General features: G+C 35.8%; 1 protein-coding gene across 1 annotated transcript in view; it reads left to right on the top strand.

The window, feature by feature from the left end:
- LOC131046333 (uncharacterized) overlaps positions 1-4,070 on the top strand; it is an 87,780-nt gene extending 83,710 nt beyond the window's left edge. Inside the window, exon 4 of the mRNA XM_057980055.2 lies at positions 3,724-4,070. Coding sequence (XP_057836038.1) covers positions 3,724-3,873 — 150 coding nt within the window. The 3' untranslated portion in view covers positions 3,874-4,070. The remainder of the gene's footprint in view (positions 1-3,723) is intronic.
- Positions 4,071-14,255: the final 10,185 nt, after the last annotated feature.

The raw sequence follows: 14,255 nt of genomic DNA, 5'->3' as shown, positions 1-14,255 counted from the left end.
TGTTTCTTTTTGGAAGAACCTAAAAACATACAATACAAAATTGAGATCAACAAGCTTTGGGGCATTCCTAATGACAGTGCAGTTGCAATCCCTACTACTTTGTTTGGTAGGGCAGCGCTTCAATAGAGCCAACATGTGCAGTATACTTCTCATACATTGCAAACAAGAGGAGTGATGTCTAGACCTTCATCCACTTCCACTTCCAGTGCCATGGCCCAATCACGAGAGGTTAAGGGAACAGGGAAACGCAAGATGCAAAGTAATCCCATAGCTGATTTGTTCAATGTGTAGTTGAAGGATGATATAGATGATGCCATTGGCAGGTTCTCTGCCAATGGCATCCCATTTCATGTAGCTTGGTCTCCTTATTATAACGAGATGGTGTCGATGGTGGGGAAGGGAGGACCATAATATGTGCCACCAAGTGAGAACAAATTGAGGATCATGATCTTGGATAAGAATTATTCCAAGATCAATGTTTTTGATGGTGAATATGAAGCCATGTTGGGTGGCCTCAGAATGTAGCATAGTTATGGATGGGTGGACGAACATTAGCCATCGTCCACTCATCAACATCATGGTTACATGAGCAGAGGGCCCATACTTTCTTAGAGCAGTTGATTGTACAGGGAATCACAAAGATGCTGATTTTTAGTTTGAGGTCCTTAGAGAGGCTATTGAGGAGGTTGGGCCACAAAATGTGGTCCAAGTAGTGACAGATGCAACCCATGTGTGTAGAACAACAGGGAAACTTATTGAGGCAGCCTATAGATATATATGGTGGACTCCATGTTGTGTGCATGCCATGCACAATGCACTCAAGGACATGGGGAAGATTGATTAGATTAGAGGAGTGGTTAGTGATGTGAGGGATGTGTAGATGTTTACCTACAACCACCACACTTCACATGCACTCTTCAGGATCTTCTTGAAGGAGTTCTTGAAACTAGTTGAGACCAGATGTGCATCCTATTTCATTCTCTTGGAGAGAATGATTGAGTTGCAAGAGGCACTACAACTCATGGTTATGACAGCAGTGTGGAATAGGTGGGTTGAGACCAAGACAGAGCAGAGGAGAAGAGTGAAGGAGATAGTGAAGAGAGATGTGTTTTGGATTGATACAAAACACATAGCCTCCATCATTGCTCCAATTTTCCAGGTCATTAGATATGGGGATGGGGATACACCTAACCTTGGAGAGGTGTATGAGTGCATTGATTCTATGCTTGACCAGATGAGGGCTACTGGGCGAGCGAAGGACCCTACTTTAGCATTCTACAATGAGCACATTCGGCCAATCATTCAGCACAGATGGGACAAGCTCAACACTTCTTTGCATATAGCTTCCTATGCCTTGAATCCTAAGTGGTACAAGGCTAGGCCTAGTAGAGTTACATCGATTCAAGATGATGAGGTGAAGGAAGGGTTCTTTAGGTGCATAGAGAAGATGTATGATTCTAGAGATGCCGACATTATTCACATTGAGTGGACAAAATTTGCCTCTCTTAGGGGTTATCTAGATGTGAAAAAGATGGGTATAGAAATTATGGCACAAGAGGACCCACTTTTGTGGTGGAATTGTCATGGTTAGAAATCTTTGACTACCACTCTAGCAATCCATATGCTATCTTAGGTTTCTAGTTCTTCAGCTGCTAAGAGGAATTGGTCTACATATAGCTTCATCCACTCTCTTATGAGGAACGAACTTACCTCTAAGAGAGCAACAAAGTTTGTGGTTGTACATAGTACTTTGCATCTCATTGACCGCAAGACACTTGTGTACAAATAGAGTCTAGCGTCATGATTGGATGTAGAGCCAAAGGAGCCATTACAGGTTGATGAGGATGCTACCACTTCAAATGTAGGGCTGGTTGGTGTTAGTTTGAGGGATCTTGAGCGTGAGGAGTCTAGCAGTTCCAATAACGAGTTTGCAGATGATTAGAGGCCTCCCTTCACTACATTTTGAGTTTTGACATTTTGTCTTTTGATATTTGTACTTAAGTGTTATTTTGATATCATGCTAGTAATTGTAATGCTATTGCTTCTCATTGTAATGATGTATCATGTAATCATCTTTATGATATCAGATATTCATATTTTCGATATGATAGAAATCTCCAATTTGACAATTTCATTTGTCAAATTTTATTTAGCATTCAAGAAATCTTCGTATTTAGTATTTCAAATTTTGCTATTTTATAATTGTACTAATTTTCTATAGTTTCATTTGAAATGTAATTCTTATATTGTTATACATCTTTTCACAACTAGTTTTTCAAGTACTATATGTATATCAACACCACCAACTCGCCACCCCCTTGTCGCCATCCCCAAACCTAGGCCCTTTGCCCTCCCATACCCAAAACCTGTCCCCGCATCCACTCATCGTCAAGGGTCGTGGAACACATTAAAAAACAAACGTCACTAGGGCTTGTTCTAAAAGTTTGATTCATTGTCATTTTATGTATTTGGTGTTTTCTGTGGTAAATCATTATAAAACATCATTTTTCTTAAATCAACTATGTATAATATTGAGTCAATCTTCAAGATCTATCTTTCATGATTTTTGGTTCACAAGAAACCATTTTTCATGACCTTGAATGATCCCCTTGACATTCATTTCATCTAGGCGATGCTTAGAGCGGTGAAGCATCAAGACTTCTTGTTATGCCATCCATCCCAATACTGTTGAAGATATGAAACAAGCATAGAAGCAAGATCAGACAGCAAAGCCAAGAAAACCTTCCATGAATGAGAGTTGCAAAGAGATTTGCTGTTTCCTCAAGTAAACATGATTACATAATGATAAAAAAAAGAAAAAGACCTTGCTTAATGTGCAAGGATAGAAAAACAGTAAAAATGCCCTAAGTGAGCTTAAGAAAATATAATAAAGTGTAATTAAATAAATAATAACACCAACACCCTCACTTAAGTGAAACTTAGGGTGGCACATTAGATTGAGGTCTAATTGACCACATTGGTACCTGAGAATATTGAGCTTGGTTCGAGTAGACAAGATCATAAATGAAAGACCTCATCCACAACATGAACGCATTGCGTTAACATGAATAACTCAAAGTGGTGAGTTCAATAGCCTAGCAAGAGCACAAAGCCTACAAAGCACACGAGAATAGTGAGGACACAACTACTTTTATTTACTTAAGAGTTATTTTATAGTTTTAACTGATTTTTATGTACATGATTACCACATGATATTTCATGTCTTGTTGCCACTATTAAATGTCTCTCAGTATAATAATCTTAAAAAATGAAGATGTCATGAAATTATTTAAGAATTACTTACTTTATTTACATTGATTACTTTAAAGAAATTTTGTAATTTACTTAATAAATATTTAATAATTTATTTATGAATATTTATAGATTTTTATATATTCTAGCATACCCACTTATCAGTACCCAATTCCATTTTGGCAACTTGGGCTTAATATAATAACAGCATTACTTTATGTTAGAAAATGCCCTTAACTTTAATATACCATTCTGCAGCGTTGATTCTTTTAGAATTGGAAATGCCATTCTTATGAGTATTTTTGGGTCATCTTCTGATTGAATGTAACAACTTTTCTGTAATGACCTTGTTTAAAGTTTTGAACATAATTTGATAAATGAAAACTTCCATTTTACTTTCAGGCATTAAACATGTGTTTTTCCTCTACACATTGAAGCTTATTAATATGATAAATCCCCCATAAATTTCAGGAAGCCGCAAAGCATGTTGGAGAAGAAATAGTTAAAGCTTGTGTGGAGCAAGATATCACCCAAGTGTCTATTGATTGCAACGGACATGCTCGCGGGGAAAAAATGGAAGCCTTTGAAATAGCTATTCGCCAGCATGGATTTCTACTTTAGCTTTTTACTTGAGGTTTTTCTGTCCTTGTATGGTTGGTAATTCAGGGGGCTTGATTGTAATCAAACATTTATTATTACTTTTTATGAATGATTTTGATTTCTGGGAAGTATCATTCTTTATTTTCATCTTCTAGGACTTGATTGTTAATAAAACACTTCATTATTTCTTAAGAAGGAAATTATTTTGGTACTGCTCATTATCATTTTTCATGGGGACTTGGAGATGCCATGCAATCAAATTATATAGACCAGACCTGTTTTATATCAGTGTTCACTAAAATTATTTATTGACTTGTTTACTTGAGTATGCAAAGTAATTATATCCATGACAACTACATGTTAAGGGGATGTCATCTTTCTGTAGCCACATAAGTAGGAGTTGACATTTCAGTGAACACACCCACACATTTACAATATTATTTGTGATTCATTTGTTCTATCTTCCAATATAAACCCCTTTTAAAACGTCCATTCTCTGGAGAAAATATGTGGAGAAAAGAACCAGCTTAAGGATCAAAACTTTTATTTGGAAACAAATTAGAATTTAAGGAAATGTAAAGAATCACTTTGTTGGCTAGTAAAGGAGGATTCCTTATAATGAAGAGAATATGGTTGGAATCAAGAAGAATTATTATTGAATAATCATTTAGATTATTCTTCTTGATCTTTCATTGCAGATGATGACTAACTTGTGAATGCAGATGACTAACTTGCGAATGTAGAAGGTTGAGAGATTTTATTTCTCAACTAAACTGCACTGATGTCTTTTAAGGCTGTGTTAACATTGCTGTGACGTTAATAATAATAACAAATACTGTAAGGTTTCAATTTTCAACTAAACTGTATCGGTGCCCTTAAGGTTGTATCAACAATGTTTTCCTGCCAGTAGTGATCACTCAGATTGGGAGTTACAAAAAGTTCAAAATGTATTGGAATTTGTACAAATGTCAATTTGAAGTACTTAGGGAGTCCTCCATGTGATGAGGGATTGATTGAACAATGAAAATAGTAGTAGTCTAGGAAATTCATGATGCTCACTTCTTATGTTGTACTGCAAGTTCTTGATATCCTAAATAAAGATTACATGAACATAGTAATTAATGTGTTGCAAATCCCTGATTTTTGTTACTTACGTTGTATAATGAGCTCTTGGTGTTCTAAAAAAGTTATCATGGAGATATAGTAACCACAAACTTATTTGGAGTAAAATTCTTGGTAAGGTTATTCTTTCCAAAGAATGTATTCCTATTAACTTAATATTTGTTGGTTTTTGTTATATGATGGTGACAGTGTTCTATGGCTTCACTTATGGTTATCAAATATCGTATCTAGATTTATTAGGCTATTTAGATGATAAGGTATTTATAATCTTTAATATTGTTCTTTCTTGCTTTTGGATTCACTCGCGTTATCAAATATTGTATCTAGATTCATTAGGCTATTTAGATGATAAGGTATTTATAATCTATAATATTGTTCTTTCTTGCTTTTGGATTTGATCGTGTTATTACTTTCTACATCAATGTTGCCATCATACTTTGTGATCCTCTAGCAGTCTTCATCTTGATGATGGATCACAGAGTGTGATCCAAAACATTGATGTAAAAAGCAATAACACAATTGAATCCATAAGCAAGAAAGAACAACATTAATGAATTATGGAAACTTGATGTCATTAATCTTAGATATATTATTCAAATTTTAGAGTTAAGGAATAGTTAATGTTCCACTGAGTTTTTTGTTGGGATTAAGGTGTCTCAATCTTTGAGCATTTCTTATTTGGGTATTATCTGCTTAATATAGTGCATATTAAATAATATTCTAAGTTGGTGCTCACTTGGAGATTTAAGTTTGGAAATTAATGTTTATGCACAAGTTATGTAAAAAGGAATTTCTATTCTCATGTTGAAGATACATTGAATGTGGATGCATTTGAGAAGCTGCTACTTTTTGCATTGTAAGCTCTATAAACACAAAGATTGCTAGAGGAGTTGTATGAGGAAGAATTTATTTTTGTAGGGGTTATGTTGCCAGATTTTCTCTAGGATGAAGCAAGATGTAAATCTCCATGTAAAGGCCTAGAGTCTGTTAATTGTATTGTAACTGTTTTCTGTTGTTGAATAATACAATGACTCTCTGGTTTTTGGAGTGGGTTTTTTTACCCGAAAGGGTTTTCCCCATATAAATCTGTGTTCTTGTTATTCTATCTTATTCTTTTTGTTTTATAATTTTGTAATGTTGAATTTAAATGTATGCATGTCACTGAAATTGCTTGATTTGGCAACATCTAAAATTGCAATCACTCTCTAAGATTTTGATTGTGGGAAATAAGTTGTGCCTTATTCCGCTTTATGGCATGGTAGTGTGTGTTTGTATCTGATATTGGATGCATGTACTGATCTCAAATAGCTTTTCCGGGATCCCCGATTTCTCTTCATTTGGTATTAGAGCTTTGTTTGGGATTTGCATGTTTGCATGTGCATTATGTTGGTTTCATGTACTTGCTTTTTTGAGTTGCATATACTTGCATGCATTTGCATGTCAGTACATATGAAGATCCTTGGTGTTTTGGGTTCTAGGTATTCCTTCTATAAAGATTTCTTAGCTTGGGAGGCTTGAGGGAATTTGAAGGAATCAGTTGGAGATTGATCCTTTGGTGAGTGGAAGTTTTGTAGTCGTTTTAGTTTCAAGAGACAACACATTGTTTGGAGGATGGTGAAGACAAAGAAAATGAAGTTGATTATGTTGAAATAATGTTGATCTAAAGCTCTTGTTTGATAATAGAATAATTCTTGATGCATGGGGTGTGCTTCTGACGTTTTGTGGTTGCATGTTACAAAGTTTTCATATTGGGTGTCTAAGAGAGGCTCCCTGGTGATATGGAGAAGCTTGGGCTGTCTCAACTATAGAGTGATGTGCTAATGCTAGGTGCTTGTTTTTTTGAAGTATTAGGAGGAGTTGCTTTTGTTACCTCTAATGCATGAAGGCTATTGAGTTGATCATTTGATTATTTGAAATCTTATGGAATAACCTATCTCCCTGAAATGCATGTATTGGTGGTGGTTGCAAAGTTGACCTACAAATAGACCTAGAGTTCTTGAACTACCTTTTCCTTATGGATGCTAGTCCTTGCATGGCTTGGATTCATGTTTCTTGGATCTGAGAAGTTTATAGGATATCTATAAAAATCTATTATCATTTTCATCTATGATAATCCATTGTTGTGGTTTGACCATTATGGTGTTTTTTCTGACTCTTGAGTCTTCTAGTTGTGAAGTGGGTATGGATGTGTGTGGGTGTTCTTGAACACAATAGTTTTGCACATTTTACACAGTCAAGAAAAAACTTGTGGTTTTATGGATTTGCTAAAGCTATTTTCTAGACCCTTGTTCCTTTGGGGTGTTACTGTATGAGATAGTTGTAGTTCTACATGCATGCTACATGCATGTGAGAGGAGGTGTGATGCTTTCTTTGCATGGGGATGTTGGTGTGTGATTAGTCACTCAACATTTATTTGGTGATGTTTTCTTAATTTTTATTTCTAGACTATGATGCTCAATGTAGAGTGTGACCCAGTGTTTGAGTAATGTTATCTATATGACTGTTCTCTTTGAGATCTCATTTTCCATGTCACTGTTGTGATAGTGGGTTTGCATGTTACAATGATTAGATCTAAGAGTTATGCAGTTGGGGTTGTCATCTATTCAATTGCGGCTGGATAACCTAGATGTGGACTATCTATATCCATGAGGTTCGATTGAATGTTGATGTAGACTTGTTAGTTGGCCTTATCTGTGGTCACTTGTGCATTGGTATGGTTGTTGTGGGATGAGAGGATGGATGATGGATGAGTACTTGGATAGTTATTTATGGGGTCCTATAGCATGGTGTATTTTCTTGGTTTGGAGATCTTGGTTCCACTTTGTGTGATTAGTAGTACACTTGCATGTGTGTGGACTTGAATGATTTTTAGATTTGAGAGATGGTGCGTTATGTGCTTTGAGAACTCAGTATCATATTTTAGTGGGAGCTTTAGTAGTGATTGTGTATTCATCACTTAGTGCTGGATGATCTTCTTTAGTGTTGCAGATGGTTTGAAGGGATTCTTAGATCATGCTGTTGCACAAGAGCTCTTTCACCTTTGCAAGTACACTATTTGAGGATGTGTAACATCTCGGGGCCAAGGAGGACTCTTGGAGTCTTTGGTTGAGGTATTGGTGGTACTTGACAAGTGATGTTCGTTTAGAGTATGTTGGCATTATGTCATGGTGTACTCTTGATACTATTTGAGTTTTGGTAGGATGCATTGCTCTTGAGACCATGGTATGTTCACTTGGAGCATGTGATCTCCTAGGAGGAAATGGTTTGATCATGATGTCATGATGGATTAATGATTTAGATGATTGGAGCTATAACAATGGTCTAGTGAGTTATCTTTGTATTGAGTGCATTGGTCATATGTTTGACAACTTAATGAGAGTGCACAGATGCATTTAGAGTTTAGCATGGATTGATCATTTGATGGCACTCATTGATACATGGAGACATAGGTGAAAGTTGTAGTTCTCTTGAAATGGGAGGCATGTTGTTGAGATGGTCACTTTTAATGAGATTTTAGTAGGATGACCGAGGAGCCTACACCTTGGTTGGATGTGAGCTCAACAAAGACCTATGAGGAGATTGTTCTTGGATGAGTCATGTTGATTTGGATATCTTGGGCATGAGCATTCTTATTCCCTACTCTTTATCTACTTTGTAGATTATCACTTGAGAGGTATTGCCCATTTCTTTCAAGTGCTTTATGCTTTGCTTTCATGTTCATGGATCTTGAGCTACAATTAGATGGTTTTGGAGGATTCATTGTGAGGGATGGAAAGCATGGTTATCTCCTTAGGATTGTATGCTCATTTATGATGATCATAATGGATGGTAGCCGGTTGATTTCCTAAAATGGGAAATGGAGTAGTTTGATTTTCTTTGATAGGCTTACATCCATGTACATACACGATATATATGTTATGCTTGATCTCTTGAGGTTGAACGGGTTTGGATGTTGTTATGGATTTTCTCTTGGGGTAGTGAAGGAGATCTTACTTGGCACAATTGGCATTTAGATATGTTAAGTAGAAGGACATGCTACATGTTTATAATTTGTGGTTTCTCTTTTTGGTCTTAGTGATCTTCTTGGAGTTTCAGACTCGCTTGACATTAGATGTGAGGTTTTGTGTGGAGTCATGGTTATCACTAGTTTGTGATCATGTGTTATCACTTTGGTGATAACATGGATGTTCCAATATCTCTTTCTTCTATTGAATGTGGAGAACTTAGGAGAGCTATGGAAACTTCTTGACAAAGATGTTGCTTGCAACAATGTTGTAGGATTTGCATTTCTTGGTGGATGGTCCTTGGTACTACATGGTAATATTTTCTTTGTGTTATGATTGGTAGACTCAGCATGCCTTTGATCTTCTCAAATTCAACATTACCCATGCAGTGGGAGTTCCTAGATGTGTTTGGTCTTCATCAATTGGTTTTCACATGGAGCTTGAGGTTGCAGTTTATGGGTTGTTATGTTGGTGGCATGAGTTTATTGATGTTGTATACCTTTGAGGTATGGGTGATTGGATGGATTAACACTTGTTGTGGGTGCTATTTTTCAGTTGTGTGGGGTTTTTAGTTGGATGGGAGTAGTCAATTTGATTGTTGTTCTGGCTAGTGTTTAATCTTGTTTTATGGAGGATTACTTCATAGTTGTGTTATGGTTACAGGCTTTGAAGTTGATGCTTTTGTATAGCTTGCAAGCATAGTAGAGTGGCGATATCCTGTAGCCTTTTGATATCACTAAGATCTTATGCTTGTGTTCTTTCGATTGGTACATATTCACCTTGGCTTGTTCCTTTTCTTCCATAGGTGGCATGTTGGAGGATGACAAGGATTGTTGCCTGAGATGGACATCTTGGATGTTGTTGCATATGTCTTGATCGGATCATGAGAGCATGTTTGGGATCTATGTGGTTTCATTGGTTGGCCCTTAGCAATTTAAATCTTGGTGTTTCCAGTGACTCTTGATAGATTTTCGACAAGTGGGAGAATGTTGGGATAAGGTATCTTAGTCTTTGAGTCCTAGTATTTATTTTTTGGGTATGGTTTGTTTAATATGGTACATATTTAATAATATCCTAAGTTGGTGCTCACTTGGAGATTTAAGTTTGGAAATGAATATTTATGCAAGATTAATGCAAAATTGAGTTTCTATTTTCATGTTGAATATACATTGAATGTGGACGCATTTGAGAAGTCGTTACTTTTTGCATTGCAAGCTCTATAAATACAAGGATTGCTAGAGAAGTTGTATGAGGAAGAATTCATTTTTGTGGGGTTATGCTAGCGGATTGTCTCTAGGATGGAGCAAGATGTAAATCTCTATGTAAAGGCCTAGAGCTTGTTAATTGTATTGTAACCATTTTTTGTTGCTAAATAATATAATGGTTCTCTGGTTTTTGAAGTGTGGGGTTTTTTACTCGAAAGGGCTTTTCCCACGTAAATCTATGTTCTTGTTCTTTTGTCTTATTCTTTCTGGTTTATAATTCAATAATGTTGAATTTAAATGTATGCATGTTGTTGAAACTGCTTGATCCAACAACATCTAAAATTGTAATCACTTTCCTCTAAGGTTTTGATCATGGAAAATAAATTATGCTTGATTATGCTTTTATGCATGGTAGTGTGTGTTTGTATTAGATACTAGATGCACATTCAGATCTTAGATAGCTTTTTTAGGATGCCTAATTTCCTTTCATTTCTTGACAAGGAGACGAGTTTCTAGCACGAGGGACCAAAGGCCTAAGTTTGGCAACAATAGGGAGATGATAGTGGGGGGTGGGGGTGGCGCAAATACATATAGTACTCAAAAAAATAGTTATAAAAAGATATGTAAGGAATAAGTATAAGAAGTGTAAATGAAACTTTGCCACACTTTTGTAAAGTCTACACTAATAAGCATTTAAAACATGAAAATGATTCCATTGAAATTTGAACATTAACAACGGTAAGCAAAGTTTTGGAAACTTGGGAGCAAAGTGCAAACCAAGAATAGGTATAAAAATTGCAAATTAAACTTTCACATACTAAGTGAAGTTAAAAGTTTTAAACTAATAAACATAAAAAACATGGAAATAATTACACAAACAATAAGAATGGTGGGTGGAGATTTGGGATCAAGGGGTAGTGCCTCTTGTAGGGGGTTTGATAGTAGAGGCCCTAGTGGGGTCAAGGGGCAACACCCTTTACTAGGGTCTGGGGGAAAAGCCTCCATTGGGTTTAAGGGGCAGAGCCCCTTGTAGGGTTTGGGGCAAAGCCCCCAACATAGTCTATGTGCAATTCCCCTAGCACGCTCCTTGTTGCAATAGAGGGAAAGGTTGAGGGGCAAATCTCTTTCCAACAAGCACGAATAAGCCCTCCAAAACCTCACAAACATTCATTAGGAATGTCATTTTCACAAAATTTTCACCATTTTTCGCTTAAGGTTCGAGTTGCTAAGTGGGGGCTATGTGAGACTCCTAGGCATCCCTAGAATAATCAAGGAAGTCCTAGGAGTTTTCATGATGTCTTGTCGTCCCCCACGTCTTGGAGACGTCTTGATTGCAGTGGTGGTTTGGCGGGGGGCATCCCAGCTCTATCGCCATGTCCAAGAGACATCCTTGTCCTCAAAACGAAAGGAAAATGGGGGGCAGTGTGTCCTTGTGTTTCAGTGGAAATAGTAAATATTATTTTTTCATAATCTATATAGATGAGTTACTATGCTTCAAGAAATAATTATGTAAGTTTTTTGGTATTTCTAAGAATTTGGATGATAATATCTCTTGGATTGTTGTAAGATGGGAGAAATGTCTTCCAACATCACTTTCCTAAATTCATGCTTTCTTATTAGGTGAGAGGATAATTCATTCTAGGCTAGGGGTCCCAAATCTTTCATTGGTTTGTTCTTGTTTTTATGGCTTGACTACAATTGTACCTCTCTCTTTTGGTTATGTTGTTTTTGGCCAAGTTAGGCCTTTTTTGCCTTACCTTTTGGTAGCCTTTGTAAAGGGTTGGGACCTTCATTTCTCGCTTAATCTAATAAAAAACATTGAAACATTTTAGATCACACTTTTTTGTTTTTTCAATAGTCTATATAGATGAGTTAGTATGCTTCAAAATATAACAATGTAATTTTTTTGGAATCAACATTGTAGATCACACTTATTCTTTTTCCATAGTCTGTACAAATGATTAATATGCTTCTTGACAACCATGTTTACATCTCTTCATGTTGGCTTCCCTCTAAAACTTGTTATATGTAGCCAACTCAGTTGATCAAGAACTTCCTTGTGTTGATTGGGGAAATAAAAAGGCCTACCTACTACTTCGTGGATTCACTGCATTTAGCCAAAAAATAGGAGATTGGAAATCATAAATCCTTATACTCAAGGCATTTGTCTCACAACTAAATGGATTGTAAGGGCCCTAAATGGAGATGTTTTTTGAAAATATTTGGTTTATCATTGTATTCAAACAACTACTAATGACCACTCTTAGGGCTTAGTCAATTAGAAGGATGAGCTTTTTCTTATGCCTTTTTTTCAAAACACATGGATATAATCCTTTCAATTCCATTTGGAATGCTTGGCAAATTATTTAATTTTTTTTAATCTTGGCATGATCAAACTTTGAGTCATGGCCTAAGCTTTGCCTTCTCTATTTAGTAGAATTGTTTGGTTTAAAAAGATATTAATCTTTTTGCTGATATAAAAAACCTTAAAGGTAAACATCTCTTTAAAAGATGCATACAAGTTTTTTGAGACCCGTGGGATCTCATCCTATATAACTAAAAATACTGGCAATAACTCAAATCCCAATTCAATCTTTCCCCTTTAGACAAGTTGTTTTTCTAGAAAATCCAACAACTTGTTATTCTTAATAACTTCCTCAAAGATTGGAAATAGCCCTCTTTGTGTTGAATTTTGAATCCTATTTGTAAACCCTACAAAGCCAACCACTAAACCCTAGATCTACAAACAAATTCAACACAACTTCAATAGAGAATCTATCAAAAATGCAAATACTAATTAAATCAAACAAAGTATACCTTTCAAATATCCAATAGGTTTATTTCCATTGTTCTCCTATCTTCCAAGATCTTGCATTTGATGATGATTGCTCTAAAATTTGTGTTGCACTTGCACAAGAACTCAAGGAAGAATGGATGTGGTTGTGATTGTGATGATGTATGCTGGAATTATTTTGACAAAGTGTATGTATGGTTGCTTTATTGTGGATGACAAAATGGAAGGATAAAACCTCTTTTATAAAAATCTCCAAGAGAATCAAGGATTTAGATTAATAGGTTAAAAGATGAATGACCATTACCACATAGATGAAAGAGAATGAATAGGATTGAAGGTTAGGTAAAGATGAAGGGAGAAGATTAAAAGGTGAAAAGATAAAAGATAAGGGTGAATAAGATTAAGAAGTAAAATTGAAATGAAAGGCTAAAATTAAAGAGTGGGTAATTTGGAGAGATGTGTTGTCATGTGGATAAGAAGAAAAGGACAAATGAATTAAATAAATAATAGAAGCAAGATCACACAAATTAAATGAACAAAAAATATTTATTCAATTTGAAAAAAAAAAGATGTGATTAAATAAATAATAAATATTAATTTAAATTAAAAGGAAGAGGCTTAGTGAATAAAAATATTTATTTAATTAAAGAACAATTTTTGGTGTCTACAAGCTCAAAAATTGAACCATCTAATTCTCCCCTCTCGAAACTATTTGTAGGCAACTCCTTCCTTCAATCTATTCCTGGTATTAATATCAAATGGCATTGAAAGTTGAGTCCATCTAGATGAAACAAGTTAAGATCTCTAACTTGGAAGTTCTGAGCGATGCTTAAGCTCAATTGTTAGCTTGAAAAGTTGTACACATTAAAGTGCCTATTGATAATTGAATTTCCTTGATTTCCCCAGCCCCCTTTCCGATCCCTTTTGTGCTAAAAACGAGTTTATCAAACATGCCTTCCAGTGCTGCCCCCATGCCCGACACCTTTGGAGCTTTCTCTTCCTCCACCCTCTTTGCTCTTTTTTCTTAGGCTTGGTCCTGAAGAGTGACACTACTTGGGCTTTCCCCACACAATAATGTCATTACCCAAACCTACACATCTAGAGATCTTGATGCCTAGTTGCCTTCTCTCACACTTTTGATTCCCTTAAAATTCAAGATCTGATGCTCTGTAAACTTCTTTCCCCGTATCTTTATTTTGCATTCTGCTCTCCAGAATCATCGTAATCTCAAAAAAAACCTTGGTCAATCTACAAGCTCAACTCTGTTCATTTGAAGCT

Source organism: Cryptomeria japonica, chromosome 2 (assembly GCF_030272615.1).
Source record: "Cryptomeria japonica chromosome 2, Sugi_1.0, whole genome shotgun sequence".
NCBI classification, from domain to species: domain Eukaryota; kingdom Viridiplantae; phylum Streptophyta; class Pinopsida; order Cupressales; family Cupressaceae; genus Cryptomeria; species Cryptomeria japonica.
Note: the sequence above shows the minus strand (reverse complement) of the source record. Positions and strands in the feature narration are given on the sequence as shown.